The sequence below is a fragment of the Mixophyes fleayi genome, chromosome 10 (genome assembly GCF_038048845.1).
Source record: "Mixophyes fleayi isolate aMixFle1 chromosome 10, aMixFle1.hap1, whole genome shotgun sequence".
Taxonomy (NCBI): domain Eukaryota; kingdom Metazoa; phylum Chordata; class Amphibia; order Anura; family Limnodynastidae; genus Mixophyes; species Mixophyes fleayi.
Window position 1 is genome coordinate 10,633,482 of NC_134411.1, and position 19,237 is coordinate 10,652,718.

The following is a 19,237-nucleotide window of genomic DNA, read 5'->3' on the forward strand; positions in this document are numbered from 1 at the left end:
TGCGTTCAGGGGAGAGTGGGGTTTTCAATGGAGGACATGTTATTGATCCCAATATGTTTCCATTTGGTGAATTCCATTAAATGGAGCATGCAGTGTCCAAAAAGGTCACTGCAACACAAATGCCCCCAACCCCAAGAGCAAATGATGGTGGGTGTGGGGCCTTTTGAACCAACAAATTTCATTCTCAAACCTGTTTACATGTTCTTTCTAGCATTACATTAGTAAAAGCATGTATTTTGACAATGGTGGATAAAGCACTACGTGTGCCAACATGGCTGAATCTAGGATGGTGCAAATAATGCAAGTTTTGCTATTTTTTAAAGGGAGTTGCTGGGAGAAACTATAGTGATTGGGATGTTTCTTGCTGTATGCATCTATGTGCACGTACCGTATTTCCCCATGTATAAGGCGCTCCCATGTATAAGATGCACCTTAATTTTGGCCCCGTGAAAAGATCTACTCACTGCAGTTGGTGATCGTTCTCCAGTTCTTCAATATGAGTCCTTTGGCTGCACAGGCCCGAGCATAAGAACCCATTGCTGAGCAGATATAGTTAACAGTCTCTTGGTAATTGCAAGCTTCATAGACACACCTCTGAAATACAGGATATCAGTGGTAAAAGTTTCAACACCCCGGTGAGTAAGAGGTATCTTTAAGATATGTTTTTAGGCAGCGTATCTGTGCACAGCCCTAGAGCAAGTTTGTGATTTAATTGTGTTGACGGCTCCATTTTTGTGCCGGACAGAGCTGTGCGCTAGATTTAAAGTTGCACAGATCTTAAGATACAGCTGCAGAAATGTAAGTGTACAAGTGCATTTTTGCGTCTATGCAAAAGTCACAATTTTTATTTTGAGTCTAACCTATCTATAATTGTATGTTAGATACACTTTCTAAAGTGTAGCTGACAGGTATCTGTTTTTGCCAATGTGTGCTTCTTCACTGGACTAGGCAGACACAATGCCCTGCATATATCTGACCTCCTCCTCAATATCTGTGCAATGATTGTGGCTTTGAGAGTGAATGGCTATTATATCTCGCCATAGTTTCCAAGTAACTCACTCCTGCTGGTGCTGGCAGTGACCCTTCTACAAGGCTCAACAGAATGTCTCAATAAATGAATGCAGCACTTAGTGCAGTATTTTCATAGTTGATGTCTGTTATGGCTGGGCAGAGCCACCAAATCAGTGTTATCGGTATAGTGCACTGTAAATTTCCCCGGTTACTGAACTGCGTAGGCCATGACATGGGACATCAGCTTTTATGTTATGTGATGTTAAGCCTTAATAACAGTTGGCTTGATGTCATACATATGATTTGCTAGGCAATGCATTGTCAATTGCTGTATCATGGTGTATGTAACCCCTGTTGTACAAACCTGAATTAAGAACATCACTTTGCTCAATAAATAAACCATTGGTCCTTTTTACCTTGTAATAGGGTTCTGGATCCACAAATGAATGGCATATCTCAAATGGGCTTCCCATATTCACCAGGGCAGAGCAGTGTGTTTGCGCAAATATTTCTGATAAAAAGAAGACAATAGTTAGATATGATATCTATGGTAATTTAACCACAAACAAAGTCTGCTCCGTAACTCTTCATAAACTGTACCATTCTCCCCATGTAAATAAAGCTACATTCTGCTCTTCCATGTCCTGGTCTGTATACTTATCTGTAGTACTGAGCTAAGATAAGATAAGGCCTTCAGAAAAATACACAAGGTGAGGTCTTACCAGCGAATAACAAATTGGCAATTTAACTTCCCTCTTCCTGCTACTCTTCCTACCAAATCAATTGTTTTACTGGCTGTTATCATTTATTTACTAATATGTTTATTGAAAGCCGTGTGTAGAGTTATTGACCGTAATTTACCATCGTGAATTCTGCATATGGTTTATTTCTGTGAATTTATGCCATTGTCTGCAATTCTCTACTACTGATCTTCAGCCTAAATGTGATCTATTCCACCACCCTTGGATCAAATCGTAACCCATAGGCAGTTCATTAACTGATATATTGTGAGAAACAATGTCATGAAATACATAGGCAAGTGATATTCACGCCCAGCTTTGCTGGATTGTTAGTATTTTAACTTTAGAAGGTCAACTATTTTATTTCAGGATTGGAACGTAGATGTTAGTGTGTACTGTCAGTTGAAATCAGGGCAATAGTCACTTTGAGGTAGATATTCATGTAATTCTTCAGGTCGCTTTAATGGTTCTTAGGGCCAAAGGACAGAAACAATTGTTTTCCTTTCCTGTGAATTTACTATATGGCAGACTGAAACACAAAGCTGCTGTAAGGAGTAAGTAGGAAGCCCTAGCAACCCCTGGGCTTTCTCCCTTGGATATCACACCTGCTGCTGCCACTTATTGATAGACGTAGTAAAGTCTAACAAACCTTCTTCTTGAATTAACACAAATTAGCATTTTATAGACTTTTCCAAAAATCAGCCCCTGGCTAACTTTGCACACATATGGTTGGCTGCTACAACGGTCACTCAGTCAATGCCTAAGTATGTTCAGCTCCTCTAAGGACAGAACCCTGAAACTCTGATCTGAAAAAGAAAAAAACAGGCTGCAAACTTGGGATAGCCACTGTTCCACCTCCGCATCTAGGATCCAGCTCCACGACCTAGAGCCGAAGTGGAGTTGACCACTTTTTTTTACTATTATATGCTCCAGAATCTGGAATGCTGGAGTGGAGCCAGGCACTGGCACTGGAAGTTTAAAATGAGACTAAAATTGATAAGTGTTTGACAGCTGCAAAAGATTTATTACATGTACCTACACTGGACACTAAACATAGAATTCTATTTATTAATAGCTATAGAGATTGTAAAACGTAGCTTTTGTTTTAGAGTGGAGCTGGAGAAGGTGTCTAGAGCAGAGAGTTGGGATGTGGTTCTGGAGCCAGAGCTGGGCCAATGAATTCATTCTGGAGCTTACGCTGATAAACTTGGAGCATTGCCAACACCATTACATTTCTGTGAAGAGGCGCTACTATAATGTCTTTCTCATCCTCACCGGTAGTTGAGGATGAGAAAAGATTAGTTAAAAGATATATCCATGCTGCTGTAAATTAATTAGCAGATGTGTAAGATGTGTTTTGTATCAAAAGTGGTATTACATTTATGTCAGCACAGTGGATAAATAGTCTAGCTAGTGTTCTATAGAAGATATATATGGGCTGTACTTACCATTAGATATACTCATTGAACAAGGATTCATATCCACATTTCGGGATGGTTTGCATAATGAAGCTGCTCTCCAGGAATCTACAAACACTGTCACTGCCCCCTCTACAACACCAGAGCTGGACAGGAAGTCATCCATAGTTTCACTGTTAAAGTTTCCGCACAGACCTGATTTTAATATAAAGCAATGGAATTAATGTTTCTGTTATACTAAATGACAAGAAAATATCCCCATACTACATAATGCTCTTCAAAAACTCTTTTGGCTCTTTTTAGTCTGATTTTGGGAGGTATGGTTAATCGTACGGAGGCTGTGTACAATAAGCGAAAGACATGGCATTGTATTTAACCATTGATGGACCTGGATTTACTAACATTACTTAGATTTACTCTACCCATAGTAGTGTTACATTTACTTGTCTGTTTGCTTGAAAAAGACAAGTAAGTTCTTTATTTTGTATTTTATACTTCTTAATTATATGTTTAAATTAATGCACAAGAGACCTGTAGCAGAAGTGACCCTGTGGTTTGTTCTGCCTTACATATATAACTTCAACCTTTTTGTTTTAGTGGGGACATCAACCATCTGCAGTGCACCTAGTTACTCATGTGTTTTTGCATATATAGCCACATCTATGCTCCAGACACTGAGTTCCCATTCATGATTGTCTATTTATCTCTCCCAAATGACATATTCATATGTCCCTTTTGGGATCTGTCAGTGAACATTTAATCTGTCTCCTGTTGTTGATTTTTGGCAGCTGTGGAACACAATTCTAGTTGGCAGTCCTGATCCTCTGCTGTCCTGACTGATTGTTTGTCTACCAATAATTTATTCCCTTCTCTAGGTTTGTGTCTTCATTGAGGATATTATACGAGTAAATAATACCAGTCATACAATAATTCCTATACTGTGCATTCTCCTACCTTTGGTGCTTCCAAAATAACTTTTGTCCAGTTTAATGTAGACACTGAAAACTGGAATTTGTTGTACCATAATCTCGAGACCAAATGTCGTAAAGAGGGTGATATGCGTGGAGGACTGTCTTATCACCATAATATCATCTGTAAGGACACCAAAAATAAGCCATAATATGTATCTACCTTTTGGGTTATTCATGAAATAAAGCAAAAGCTCTCCGCTCTGTTGTTTCTGCTGGAGGTACAGGATCATTGCCATTATCTAAAGGTAACATTTGCAACACAACTGTTAATGAATTGCTAACCAGGCCCAAGTCATGACAAAGGAATAATAATTGGTTTCCTCAGCATCGAAAGATAAAGGAGTACCTAAAAAAAACACCTATTTAATTAATTAATTTAATTAATATCTAACAGTAAATAAAGCTTTTGAGAAAAGAAAACATTAAGGTAGGTACTGAACAGGAAGGGAGAGTTTATAATATTTAAACTGACCTCTGTTCAGTGCCTAGCTGGTATTGGTATTGGAATTTATGCATATATACAAACCTGCTTCTATCTGAAATAGAGTATAGAAGTCTCCTATCACCAGTTATTTATATAGCGCCACTGATTCCGCAGCGCTGTACAGAGAACTCATTCACATCAGTCACTGCCCCATTGGAGCTTACAGTCTAAGTCCCCTAACACATACACACACAGACAGAGAGAGAGAGAGAGAGAGAGAGGCTAGGGTCAATTTTGATAGCAGCCAATTAACCTACTAGTATATTTTTGGAGTGTGGGAGGAAACCAGAGCACCCGGAGGAAACCCACACAAACACGGGGAGAACATACAAACTCTACACAGATAAGGCCATGGTCGGGAATTGAACTCATGACCCAAGCGCTGTAAAGCAGAAGTGCTAACCACTTAGCCACTGTGCTGCCTATGTGACATGATGGATCTATAAGATGTTTTTACGTGTGCTGTATGTGGAGAGCTTGCTGACAGGCAGTATACTGAAAGTGATTATTTGTTGTCCTGGGAATAAATACTTAAATATTAAGTAGCGAGTCTAGCAAATCACCGATATGCGGCGACTTTGCCAGCATAATTTAAAACGGCAATGGGTTTAAAGTTTTGTCTTTAAACCAATTGCTGTTTATGCCGGCAAAGTCGCCGACTATCAGCGATTTGCTAGAATCGCTACTTAATACATTTACCCCCTGGTGTCGTTCAGTGCAAGATCCGTAACACCATCAGATAGACCCACTAATCTACAGCAGTAATACTACCCTAGATATCCTTTAATAGATGCCACAGGGTTACAACCAAAGAGTAGCAGCTTTGAAGATAAAAATAATAATGTTTAAAGCACTTATAAACTTCAGTAATGTTGACTTTAATCACTTGTGCCAGATTACATGTAAGAAATTCAGCTGTTTGTTCTCTTAAGCAATTTCTTTTCAGCATTTATATTTTTCAAGTTTGCTATGAAATTGTTACAGTAAAATATTTATATAATAAATATATAAGGATATAACATTTAATGAATCAAAAGTATGTAAGTGATCGAAAGTAATATAAAGTCATAAAAATAGTGTTCTCTCACCTGTAACATAAGGCAGTTGTTTAGCCTGACCGTTCACTGTGATTTGTTCCTGATTGGACAGTATTATTGCACCCTAAATATAAATTAGTAATTGAAAACGTGATTAGAGCTCTGATTAAGTGGTGCAAGCGGCACGCAATAATATATTTATTATAGCTTCCAATATTTGCAGAAGCAACATAACAATATAACCCATGCCCTGATCTGCGCAAGGTACACCCTCATTTTTCACAAAATCCACCTTAATCTGCCCAAACGTTTACACTTTTCAGTTTAATTTAAGCCCCATTTCTTTCAGGGTCTGCTTATCAAGGCTGTCCCATTGCATTCAGGACTGTTGGGAGGTACAGTATATAATCATTGAGGCCTTACACACTGTTTTAACCATGGAAGTGGATTTATACCAGTGCTGAACAGATCAGTTGATTTTACCATTTGACAGTAAGCTCTTTCATCGACAAGCACAAGGGGGATTACAGATGCCCAAAATCCTCAGAGACCACAACTACTGATTACAATAGGAAAAGAAACTGTTGCACACCCATTTCTACAATTGTACACTTACGCTGACTCCTCTTTCTAGGACAAGATTTATATAATCATAACTGCCAACATTCCTGAATGGAAAATCTGGACAAATTAGGCCTCACCTCTGACACACCCACAGGACGCTCTTTCTGTGCAGTCCTTTTCCAGTTTTAAAGACCAAAATCAGGATTGTTGACAGATATGTATTATGTTTGCTGTAAATACTGCATGTAGTGTTTTTAGAGTATGTCTGAGCATAAATATTTTGGAAGTTGGAAAATCTAATGCTAAATTAATATTACAATAAACCACACCCATAATAGAAATCTGAACTATTTTATTCATTTTGTTTTAAATTGGAGAATAACTTTCAGTTATCCAACAAGAACGGGTGTGATCTCCTTGCTAGCCATAATCACTTTTAAACTAGCCCCACCCATTTCCCAGTAACTATTAATACTGTATAATGTTGCCTGTTTAGCTGCTGTTATTTAACAATCCATTTGCAGGAGTCACAAACATGTAAAATAAACTCACATTTGAACATATGTACATGACGTTTGTTAAAGCAGTTTCCGATGAACTCACACCACACTTCTCAAATGACCCCATTACACTACCGCCATCAGGAAAACCGGGGCTCTGTGTGATGAGATGAGACAAAGTTTTATGTCATTCAAAATATAAAATGAATACATTTTCAACATCCTATGCAGAAGTACAAACTAATAATGCATAAAAAAAACACAAAAAATGTGTATTAAATGTTTCCCAGTCAAAGTCAATGGAAATGGCCATGCGCGATTGCCATGTTACATCAGTACTGTTTTCAGTGCTAAGGCTCACTACAGGTTTTACACATGATAAACGACTGTTCGGCCCAATATTGCGTTAGTGCAACGATTATCATTGCAAAGTACATTGTATCGTTTTATTTGATTTATAAGTGGACTAAATATCTCGTTCAATGATGGCACAATGTTGTTCCAATTCTGCAGTGTGTATGCGCTCACAACCTGATCTCCATAGAGTTTACACAATCAGTCTTTTCAGCTGGTTTTTATGACAGATGAAGATCTGAAGGTAAATCGTGTAAAACGTGTATAGTGTGTACACATGAATCGGCATGCTGATCGGGACTTTCAGTCGTTGGTAAAATCATTAATGATATTGCATCGGGAGACATTTTCAGTAGTGTGTACACAGCCTAACACCGCTTTTACACAGAGACATCGACCAGGGAATAACCCAGGTCTTGTGTCGGTGTGAATGGGGTCACCTGGGTTATACTACCCAGGTCCATGCCTCTGTGTGAAATCCATTTCCGGATTGGAGCCAGATACTCTGCGGTCTGAATGCAAATGCAGGGTAGACACTGGTCCATTGTGAAAGGCGACGTCCCAGGATATACCTGGGACCAAAGTACGGTGTGAAGGGATGCAATATGGGTTGAAATCGTGTTCATTATCCTGTGTTTGACCCAAAGTTTTGGTGAGAAAGGGGTATTACTGTTTGCTGCTATCCTCCACCACCAGGGGGTGGGTTATTTGCAATGTGTTGTCTTCTTTTGCTACAGGTTAACCCTAGAGATTTTACAGGTAGTGTCTGTGCCCTTTTTGGATTCACTACTTTTTTTTTATTAAACTTCTCTAACAAAAAAACAGTTAGTTGATAATTTGGATACTAAAAAAAAGATTTTTCTTTTGGCCATGAGTATGTTAAGATCTGTAAATGTGGAGAGATTGATATGCTGGTAGGAACCCCAGAAATTCAATTCACACTCATTCTCCCAAATTAGGACTCAAAATTCACTTCACCCCTTTCATTGAATTAAATGTTTGAGCTCTTCTGCTAAGTTTAGCCACATTTAGGGCTTAGGTTAATCACCAGAGTGAGGGAACATTAGGGGGTATATTTACTAAATACCAGGTTTGAAAAAGTGGAGATGTTGCCTATAGCAGCCAATCAGATTCTAGTTTTTTAATTTATTTAGTACATTCTACAAAATAACAGTTAGAATCTGATTGGCTGCTATAGGCAACATCTCCACTTTTACAAAACCGCAGTTAGGTAAATATACCCCTAGGTCTTTATTACATGTGGCATTTTGAGGATTCAAAGGATTTAATTACATTGGTAAAATTGGTTGAGAGCATAGTTACTTTCCGTTGCAATAGACCACCATGGAAGACAGCGCATAGAAGATCACATTTATAAAGGCTTCATATTTGGTACAATAATGTGCAGTAAGATACTGCACAGCAATTATTTTAATGTCTTCATTACTACATTGTTCATCACTGACTGACTTACCGTGACCAGGGCATAAATACATGTTCCATGATACCGATATGTGTTAGTATCAAAGGTTGTGATAAAGGAGCCACCTTCTATAGAACATCTCCCAGGACAAGGAGTGTTCGTACAATTCCATTGGCCAGCTTCACATCGACTATAAAAAAAAGAATAGAATCATATATTATCTTTAACCAAGTGCATGAATTATGAATGTAATGCTTAGGGGCTGAATTAGGAGCATATCCAGTTAAAAGAGACAAATCGGTGCACCTGAAAAAAAATCATTTTGTGCTGCTAAGGGGCAAACGTACTAGAATTAGAGTCAGGGGGTTAAAAACAAATTAGCCTCTTAACCCCTTGCATTGCAACATTTGCACTCTAATCTAAATCAGCACCTTCATTTTTACATCTCCCTTTTTTTAAGTTTGACTTTTCAAGTAGTCCAATTTTTGGAGGGATATGGTGACACCATTGTACCACCATGGCCCTGCCCCCTGCTATGTAATCCGATATTCATGGCATTGCATAATGGGAAGGGGAGCCTAATGACGCGAATCGCATAGTTAAGCCCAGCCTCCTCTAGGATCCGGGTGGGTGTCTGCTCTTCCAGGAGTCCAGGGCACTCCCTGAAATTCTGATAAAGTAGGCAAGTATGCAAAAACATGCAAATTATTACTATAAAATACAGGTTTTCCGTTGGGATTTCTTACTCCTGTCTGCTTGATAAATCATTGCTGCACGGCCTTTTCATAAATAAATACTACATATATACTGTAAATTATGAACGCAAACTACTTAGCAGGTGAAAATTGTGCACAAATCCAGCTGTTAAGTAGTTCACCAGACGCCAGTGCCAAGTAAACTGCGAATAATGGCAAAAAGTTGACTTCTTTATTAAAATAAAAAAAAAGAGGCATCTGTCAAACTTGTGAGATAGTCATTTCTGTACTGAAGCAATGAATGAAGCTATTCACTAGGAAGGAATCCGTGACGGCACATTTCCTCACATTTCCCCAGGCCCTCATGCCTGGAGAAGGCTTAGATAGCGGTAGCCTTAGTAATTTCTCTAGTTCCTAGAAAATGATAGAATTCATGATATTGGCTCAGCCACAAACAGTGGCTGCCTCAACTATGTCTATGTGAAAAGTAATTTGCTATTATAGTCAGTGGAAAAGTGGAAATTTAGGAGTGGAAATTTGGGAGCAGCACAGTGGCCTAGTGGTTAGCACTTCTGCCTCACAGCACTGGGGTCATGAGTTTGATTCCCGACCATGGCCTTATCTGTGTGGAGTTTGTATGTTCTCCCTGTGTTTGGGTTTCCTCCGGGTGCTCCGGTTTCCTCCCACACTCCAAAAACAGACTGCTAGGTTAATTGGCTGCTATCAAAAATTGACCCTAGTCTCTGTCTGTCTGTCTCCCTGTCTGTCTATCTCTCTCTTTGTCTGTCTGTGTGTGTGATTGTGTGTCTATATTCGGGAATTTAGACTGTAAGCTCCCATGGGGCAGGGACTGATGTGAATGAGTTCTCTGTACAGCGCTGCGGAATTTGTGGCGCTATATAAATAAATAAATGATGATGATGATGATGAGTGGCAGAATGGAAAATGTAAGTGAATGGAATTTGATAGTTTTACAAAGAAGGCAGTAGGAGAAGTGACGGTATGGCACTGACTATAGTGTATTAAAAGAACACTGTACAATTAACAAACTTGCATTGCGCCTAGGTAGCATGACTGTAGTTTACAATTCAAAAGAAAAATGAAAAATAAATATGGAGCAAAAAGACACAAGGGGGTAAATGTATTATGCTGTGGTTTTTGCCGATTTTGCCAAGTTGCCGATGTTCAGCGAATTTGACAGCTAAATTTAAAACGGCAATGTCTTTAAGGGCAAAACTTGCCTTTAAAGACATTGCCATTTTAAATCTGCCCTGCAAAAGTTGCTGAATATCGGCGACTTCCAAAATCCGCAGTTTAATACATGAACGCCAAGGTCTATGTGTACACAATTGAATTAATTTCTTAAGGTATAGAAAAGTGTCGGGAACCATGCATCCCGGGACCATATACAGCTCTCCCAACTAGTAATTTCCTATATTTGTTCACTTCCTAGTCTTCCAAGGTACAATGTACATTGCATTCACCCAGTCCATATAGCAAGTCACTGCATGGCTTGGCTAGTCAGCCAAAGGGTACATTACTGTCTCAGTTATAAGGTATCTGGATCGAACAAGGTATTTTACATGTGAGAGCTGAGTCTCTAGCGCTTTCATTGCTCAAGAGTTAATTGAGTAAAAATGAGAACCGATTAGGTAGCGCTGAAAGTTCCTGAAACCCAATAACAGCCCTGCTTGCCAATGCTATAAAAACGGTGTGGTACAGGCGTCTATGGGAATTTACTTGCTGGCTGCTGGGAACACTGGTTTATAGTGGAAGAGAGGGATTAGCATATCTTACACTGCCTGGCACAATATATTCTGATATTACACACAAGGAAGCTGTGATGTAATCACATATTGTGAAATGTAAATGTAAACTGCCACAATAACCAAAAGCATACAAAACAAATTATACGGCAATTAGTATTACTCAAGGATTGTTTGCCCTCTTTTGTTGTGGTCTGCCATGTAATGAGGCTTAATATTGCATTTGTTTGCAGGCATAGGCAACATTTATCACTATATCTGATGATGAAGACGGCTGAACTTTGTGGGAAAGTCAAACACTTGCTGGAGTTCCTGCAATGGTGGTCCAGACGCAGCTCAGCACATAGGAAAACAATGTCATGTGTATTTAAACTGAAGTATGCCAGCTGTGCAATCTCAGCCATTGTGATGCTTATCACATTGTCTAGCACTGTGCTGTGTATGTGATATGCTGTATTATTAATTAATAATAGATATGTACTGCAATGGAAAAAAAAAATGTGCTGTGGTATACACTGCTGTTATCAGGGTTGGTTTTCATTGTTTAAAGTCAATGAGTAGGGAAGTGGGATAGAAAAAATTATTAAAACAAACACAACCGGGCACTAATGCAACCTATAAGGTGATTACCAGCTGCTTTAAATGGGCTCCAGACCCATAAGGTAGATATACAAAAATAAAAGATAATAAAGCGCTAGGTAAAACACACAATTGTAGTTTTAATAAAAATATTATGCACAATTACATACACAGTGGTTATGGCCATAAACACCCCTACAGGGCATATCAATAAAAAACATTCAATACATATAAAACAACAAATACACCTTATTCAGGGTATTAGATTGAAGCGCTGGTAATTAGAGATAGTCTTGACTCATATATATCACCTCTAAATGCTAGACATATTGCATAAACGAGATAATATGTTGCTATAGGTACATTAAATCACAGAGATGTTGAAATGACAGCCGCTTTGCGGTAGGGACGAGACCCTTGTATATTGAATCAGCTGAGATGTAATCAATTAAGGTATATCGTGGGATTCTACCCGTATAAACAGCCAAGAAGAAATATTGATTTCCTGCAAGTGGGATAGAATGTTAGAGTAATGTGCAGTAAATATTAACATTTTAGAAGGTATAGAAGCCATAGCACTTTCCTGAAACAACGTGAAAGAACAGAATAATCCAGAATTGAAAGTTCATATAATAATTAAACATGTTGTCTGCAACATGACCGGCTGAACGGATCTCTGTAATTCCACAGCACTAGGTGAATAAAGAACAGATATGCACAAAAGATATTGGGGGGTATTCAATTGTTGCCGTTAACGCGCTAAAACAAAAAAAAACGAGCGCTCTAAAAATATTAGCGTTAATACGATAATTACTCGCTAAATTTCATCTCGCAGCTCCCCGAGCTGCGAGATGAAATTCAGCGAGTAAACTACCGTATTAACGGTATTTACACGCATATTACCGTATTAACGCTAATATTTTTAGAGCTCTCGTTTTTTTTTGTTTTAGCGCGTTAAAAGCAACAATTGAATACCCCCTTTGTGTCAGGTGTTTGCTAATTGCACTGTGTAGTGGACAGCAACCTGTCATAATATGCTCTATGTGCTGTGTAAATGTATATGCTTTTTATACATTATTAAACATGATCGATTGGAGTTTTTCTTTTGTTCAGTGTCCTCCATCAATATATCTGTGGCAGAAATATGGCAGTGTGAATTCAGTAAGATATAACAAGCATACAAGGAAAGGTCACAATGTATTGCAGTATTTTTCAGATCTAGTTCAACTTTAATGAGCCATTGACATTTTAGAAAGCAATTATGTGTCATCCTTATGTAGAAAATAAAAGCTTGGAAATGTAAACTCAGGTGATATGTGGGTCGTTCAAAAGGCATGTTATTGAATAGGATCTGGCCCTCATGCATTTCTTAAAACTTGTACAGAACCACAATTGGATATATTAGATGGTGTTGCTATATGTGATTCATGTAGTTCCTGCTCTAGAGAGATAGAATACTTGTCCACTGCATACTGCTTGCTACCTTTGTCATCTAAAAAATAATTTAATTTAAGGGGAGGATAGCAGTGGTGGATCACACCAAGGGGTATATTTAGTAAACTGCGTGTTTGAAAAAGTGGAGATGTTGCCTATAGCAACCAATCAGATTCTAGTTATCATTTATTCAGTACATTCTATAATATGACAGGTGGAATCTGATTGGTTGCTATAGGCAATGTCTTCACTTTTTCAAACCCGAAGTTTAGCAAATATACCCCCAAGAGTCTATAATCCAGAGTTGTAAGAGGAGAGTGCTATATACCTCTAATGTTGTTCCTATATAAATCTGTAGATATATCAGTGCTGGGTTACCTAACATAATCAATGACTTAAAATAACCTCCCTAGTGTAGCAAATATGGGGGTCCTGATGCCTGGAAGCTGGATTGCACCACTAGGCATAGAACCAAAAGACCTGTCCTCTTCCATAGACCTCCACAAAGAAGACATCTGAATACACTGTAATACCCAGCTACGAGTTGCAAAGAAAATGAACTGATCTGAAACATTATGCAATTCACGGTTTAAGACAATTGGGGGATTTCTGGAGGATGACCCCTATTTGCTACATGGGAACAACCACATTAAGTTTTATACAGGCGTTTTTTAATTAATCTTTCCTTTGTTCTGATTTTTGAACAGGTAAACGTAGAAAAGAAAATACTCATAGACAATATTGATCTCTAAGGAATGCACATGGCCATCCTACCAAAGTGGATGATGGGCAGCACGGTGCGTAGTGGTTAGCACTTCTGCCTCACAGCACTGGGCTCATGAGTTCAATTCCCGACCATGGCCTTATCTGTGAGGAGTTTGTATGTTCTCCCCGTGTTTGCGTGGGTTTCCTCCGGGTGCTCCGGTTTCGTCCCACACTCCAAAAAACATACTGGTAGGTTAATTGGCTGCTAACAAATTTACCCTAGTCTGTGTGTGCCTCTCTCTGTCTGTGTGTGTGTATGTTAGGGAATTTAGACTGTAAGCTCCAATGGGGCAGGGACTGATGTGAGTGAGTTCTCTGTACAGCGCTGCGGAATTAGTGGCGCTATATAAATAAATGATGATGATGTACCAGAGATGGAGGAAAATAGGACATGCTCTACTTTCCCACGTCCTTTTTTCGTCATATGCTTTGTAAGATGGGCATGTGTCCTGTACCTTTCTTTCTCCAGAGACCAATGATCTCTACGTAAGTGTTTGTCTCTACTTCATTCACCTGTCTAAAAATGGAGCAGAGTGGAGACAGATTAAGAATATGCCCTTGTTCTCATAGCATAATCGGTTTGAGGGGCTAGCTCTGCCTGTCAGTGGAATTCTATTTCTCTAGAGGTTGCCATGCAAAGAATAGGATATACCACAATAACATATTTCTTCTTTTGTGTGTGTTCTAGTTCATGTCTAAATTAAAACAATGGGTTTTATTAAATTTTAGGAAATGTGTGATTAGAGAGCATGGGAAAAATATAAGAGATGCCAAAAGTGTGACCCAGCTACTGGTGGATAGACATGTTGGAATTTGCCGTCCCCTAACATGTACCATCTATCAATGCCACTATGCTCCCTATTCTTTGTCCATGCATACAGAAATGATTTCATTACAACAAAACTAGTTCTGTGTGGAGTATATTGATGTACAATGGAAGAATTTGCGTGACCAAGCTCCAGTACAGAAACACCTGTAGTAGTTGTGAAAGTCTGTAAACTTTTTGCATTCTTGGCATTATAGCACTGTGTTACACAATGGATAAAATAACTTTCTCCTTTGTTTAGTTTACTTACTCACCAGACACTGCAGTCAGTACGAATATCATCTCCGGGTCTGTAAATTTGTCCATTAAAGAAACAAGGGCATTCGCTGACTGGGACACAGGTGTCTTTCTTAGATAGGTCATCAAGGACAGTTCCTGAGAGAGGAAAATAATGATCATCTTATGTTTATTCTAGACATAAAACAAATGTGTTCAATAACTTCTAGCAATATATAGGCAGCTATACAAGAATTTATATGTTCCTGTTTATTGGACAGATGTTAATATTAAAGTTACATTTTTTTTAAATTCAATTATATCCTCCAGTTAAAAACGATGATCCCCCTCACTCCCTTCTCGGTTACCCCCCTATCCTCCCCCCATGTGGTACAACCCTTCCCTTTTACCACTTGTGGCTGTGCAGGAGGAAGGAGTCTGCTGCACATGAATATATGTGAGGTATTAATGTAATGTGTGTGGGGACTATTCAGTTAATTTGAAGTTGGTGTGGGGTGTTAACATAATGTGTGCAGGGGAGGGTATTAATGTTGTGATGCTATTAATACAATGTGGAAGGTATTCATGTAATGTGGCTGCTTGTTGAAGCTATTTAAATAATATGTCATCAGATGGGGCTATTCATCTTATTTAGTGTGGTGGCTTTTAATTTAGTGTATGGTAAATGGTTAGTCTTATATTATATTGAAGAGGCTAAAAATGTAATTCGGGGTCGCTGTATTAAAAGTGGGGAGTAATAATTAAATGATACAGTAAGGAGGCCTATTTATTAAATGTGGTGCTATTGATTTAATATTGGTGCTGATTTGGAGGAGGGATGCATAGGGGGTATTCACCTGAATTTCCAGGAGGTGTATAGTATATATCTCTTTTACAAACAGGGTCCAAACAGTCCAGTATCTGGCCAAGCAGGAGGTAGTAAAATCTTCAAAAACATGTAGAAGACCATATGTCAATCTGTCCTGATTCTTACCGGACAGTTCTGATTTTGGGGAGGTATGTCCTGCTTCTGCTCCGTGATGTGGGTGGTCTGTGCATAGTGTCAGTGACATTACCAAATGGAGTCGTTCTAGCTCTGTACAGTGTATCTTCCACATGAAGCAGCAGAGCTAGGAGCTTTCATCCACTGGACCATGCAGCAGGAATGAATGAAACTGTGAGGTTTGTGTGTTGTAGGATGGGGGGGGGGGCACACATGACAATGGGAGAAAGGTGATGGAGCATATGTGAGAAAGGGAGATTGTGGTGGGCATGTGTCAAATATGTCTTCATCACTCTCCTCTTGCACCTATGTTCACCCACCATTCTCCCTACATATGGCGGGGTGGACCCAAGCCCTACTCTTACACACAGGCTCACTAAATTAATAAAAAAGTATCTACCCCTTACCCCAAAACACCCCTCAGACACCTCACAATGCCCACTCACCCAAAACATCCCCATATGCCCTTTAGAACCCCATTTAACCCCAATGCCCATTTGCCTTAAAACTCCCCTTGTAATTATTCAAAAGTATCACTCCAGTATCACTCCCACCATAATGTTGGGCTCCAGGGCTTATTCTCACCCAGGGCACTAAAATGTCTATTTGCTGCTCTGTAATGTAATGTTTATTCATTTACTTTAGTCCATACCCCAGTGGAGCTTGCAATCTAATTCCCTACCACAGGCAAACAAACACACACTAGGGCAAACATTTAGCAAGAAGCCAATAAACATATCAAAATGGAAGGTTTGGACTTTGTGACGGTAGCGGAACCCTTAGAGAGAACCCACGGGAGTAAACACAGCGCTTTCTGTTTGTTCTAATACACTTGGAATATGAATATTGCTGTGCGTTTATTGAAGGTTAATAGTCCAGAGTGAATATTAAAGAATCTTAAGTGTTTTAGTGAGTTGTTAGGCAAGAAGAAGGAACACTATAGTTTTAATATACCAATGGTCACTGCTTTGAATGATTTAATCTTGTCTGTGAATTTATGAACTTTGAGTTACCTAGTGGGCAGAAGCATCCATACACACAGTGTGAATTGCAGGTATACTGGGGATTGGAGCAAGTGGGGCTGCAAGGACTTGCACATTCTTCATAAACCTGGTTAGATAGGCATTTGTCCAAAGCTGGAAGAAAAAAAAAGAATACTAAATTTCCCTGGACATGATAATGCTAATAATGTAAAATACAAAATAGCTTTGACTTTATGATACCTTATCAGTACAGTTTTGTACATACCACAGGGTACTGTACACACAGCATCATATTCACTATTTCTTAAATTATAGCCTGTGCCATAAAAGCATGAGGCTACAATTAATGGTCCTATTGATGCTGAAAAATGTTGTATCCAGAAGCATCTAGGTAGAAATGTTATTACAGCAGTGTAAAGAGAATATGCAAACTGTCTGATATGTTCTTATCTTTTAGTTTTCGGAGACCCAAATGATACACTCCTTAAAAAATTAAAGTTCTCTTTAGCCCCATTGACTTCTTGGGGTTCATTTAAAGACCTCTCAGTCTGTGCAAATGTTTGGCATAAATCTATTTGTGTTAATCATCTGTCAACATAGGTGTTACAACAGTCGCAGGTATGAAATCGACAGGGAAAATGACAAATTGCGAAATTCAGCAACATAATATCCTGCCACAGTAACTAAAGGCAGACAAAGCAGCCAATGATCTAGATAATTGATGAGGAGAAGCCCCATTGAATGTCACACTAGTGACCCATAATCTTTTATTATTTTACATCCCTGCTATAAACGTTCTAGTGAGATAGCTTTCGTTTGCTTTGTGTTCTTTTGCTTGCAGAATTTTCTATTTGTTTGTGTGGGAAAAACAGCAGAAACAATGAAGAAACACAGCAAGGAAAAATAAAAATAATGTAGGTAAAAAACCGAAAGAGAAAACGCTTGTCTGTATAGTCTGTCTGAATAAAATTTCAAGTATCAAATTTCAAATATAAATGGACTAAAACTTCTTGCCGTGACTATCCTCTATTGTGCTTAAAAACTACTCACGACACAGGTTCTTGGTCCTCCAGTTGCTTAGCGGTTGGGTGCACAAGGCGCACCTTGTGGAGTACTCCGACAGGGTAGCACATGCACAGTGTGTGTCCCCAGGAATGGAGCATTTCTGTAAGTCCTGCTGGCAGCGTTTAAGAAATGGAATCTTGGAAACCATACAACTTTCAGAGACTAGATTCAGAAGATCATAACATTCCCTTATCTGGAAAAAGCACAAATGAAAAAACAGAGTAATTGTCACAGAAATCCATTGCAGGGCATACATTCTTTTTAAATGTCTCTTTTCAATATGATTGGATGCCTGCCAAATGTTTTATTTTCCCATCCACGTCATCTCACTGCATAGAGAATTTTGTATTGGGTGGGTTCTATTGATGGACAGGTTCTTCTTGATAGACTGATTCACCTCATAGGAAAGCCAGTCCTATCATGTGAATCCATATGGCAATATAAATTTTTCATATCCCAAATAATTGCCTTAAGACAATTACATATTTTTTTTGTGTGTATATTCTGTTTTCATTGGGAAACATAATCACAATAGATGGAACATATCACAAAAGTGAAATCGGAAACAAATTGTCCAATCCATCCTCAATTTGAAGACAATATCAACAAAAAAAATCAAATAGCGAGATACAAGCATACACTTTTTAAAGTAGTATAGGGAAGGAGAAGAAGAAGGGTAAGAAAGAGAAAGAGTGGTAGTCAGGAAGAGAAGGGGTAAACCAAGACTCTTCAAGGTATCCCAATCAATTAAAGATAAGTTGAACATCAAATGTAGAATGTCATAACCCACCTACCCCTGTGAGCTCCAGGCTATAGGGTCACAATAGGATCTAGATCATATGCACTGTCCATGAAGGAACGGTGAGAGGGAGAGTCCTTAAATTCAAGCCAGCTAAACCATAGCGCCGTGTAAGCACAAAGTTTCTCTGGGTTTGACATGGTAATTTCATTCAAGTCTATAGAGGTCAATCCGTCTAAACCACTCCATCCCACTCGGAGGCGTAGGAGATCGCCAGTACACTGGAATGACCGCCGTGTTGGAGCAGTGCTTTTTTATATTGGAAAATGGTAATATCTGGAAGGTTGAATACCCAGGAATCCGGGCCCTTTGGGAATGGGCAACCCGTAATCTCTGCAGCACATTCTTGTATCTTGTGCCAGAAGGGGTACATATACTTTTTTATGTCTAAATGTTATTTCTATACTTATTTCTTTGATTTAATTTCCGTGCATAACATACAAAAGTTTAATTAAATAGTTTACTTTATGCATTTAGATAACTGTAATCTTATTTATGTAAATATTTTAATGTGAATATGATTTTAATATGAACTTGGCCCACTGCTTACTTTGCAAGTTTAAAAAGTTATCCATAAGCAAAGCAACAGAATACCCGTATTGTA

General features: G+C 38.7%; 1 protein-coding gene across 1 annotated transcript in view; it reads right to left on the reverse strand.

Moving 5' to 3' along the window:
- LOC142104087 (uncharacterized) overlaps positions 1-19,237 on the reverse strand; it is an 85,693-nt gene that overhangs the window by 58,710 nt on the left and 7,746 nt on the right. Inside the window, exons 8-17 of the mRNA XM_075188561.1 lie at positions 17,820-18,027; positions 16,800-16,922; positions 14,822-14,942; positions 8,554-8,692; positions 6,778-6,882; positions 5,713-5,785; positions 4,124-4,261; positions 3,200-3,364; positions 1,428-1,522; positions 465-594 (exon numbers count right to left, since the gene is read on the reverse strand). Coding sequence (XP_075044662.1) covers positions 465-594; positions 1,428-1,522; positions 3,200-3,364; positions 4,124-4,261; positions 5,713-5,785; positions 6,778-6,882; positions 8,554-8,692; positions 14,822-14,942; positions 16,800-16,922; positions 17,820-18,027 — 1,297 coding nt within the window. The remainder of the gene's footprint in view (positions 1-464; positions 595-1,427; positions 1,523-3,199; positions 3,365-4,123; positions 4,262-5,712; positions 5,786-6,777; positions 6,883-8,553; positions 8,693-14,821; positions 14,943-16,799; positions 16,923-17,819; positions 18,028-19,237) is intronic.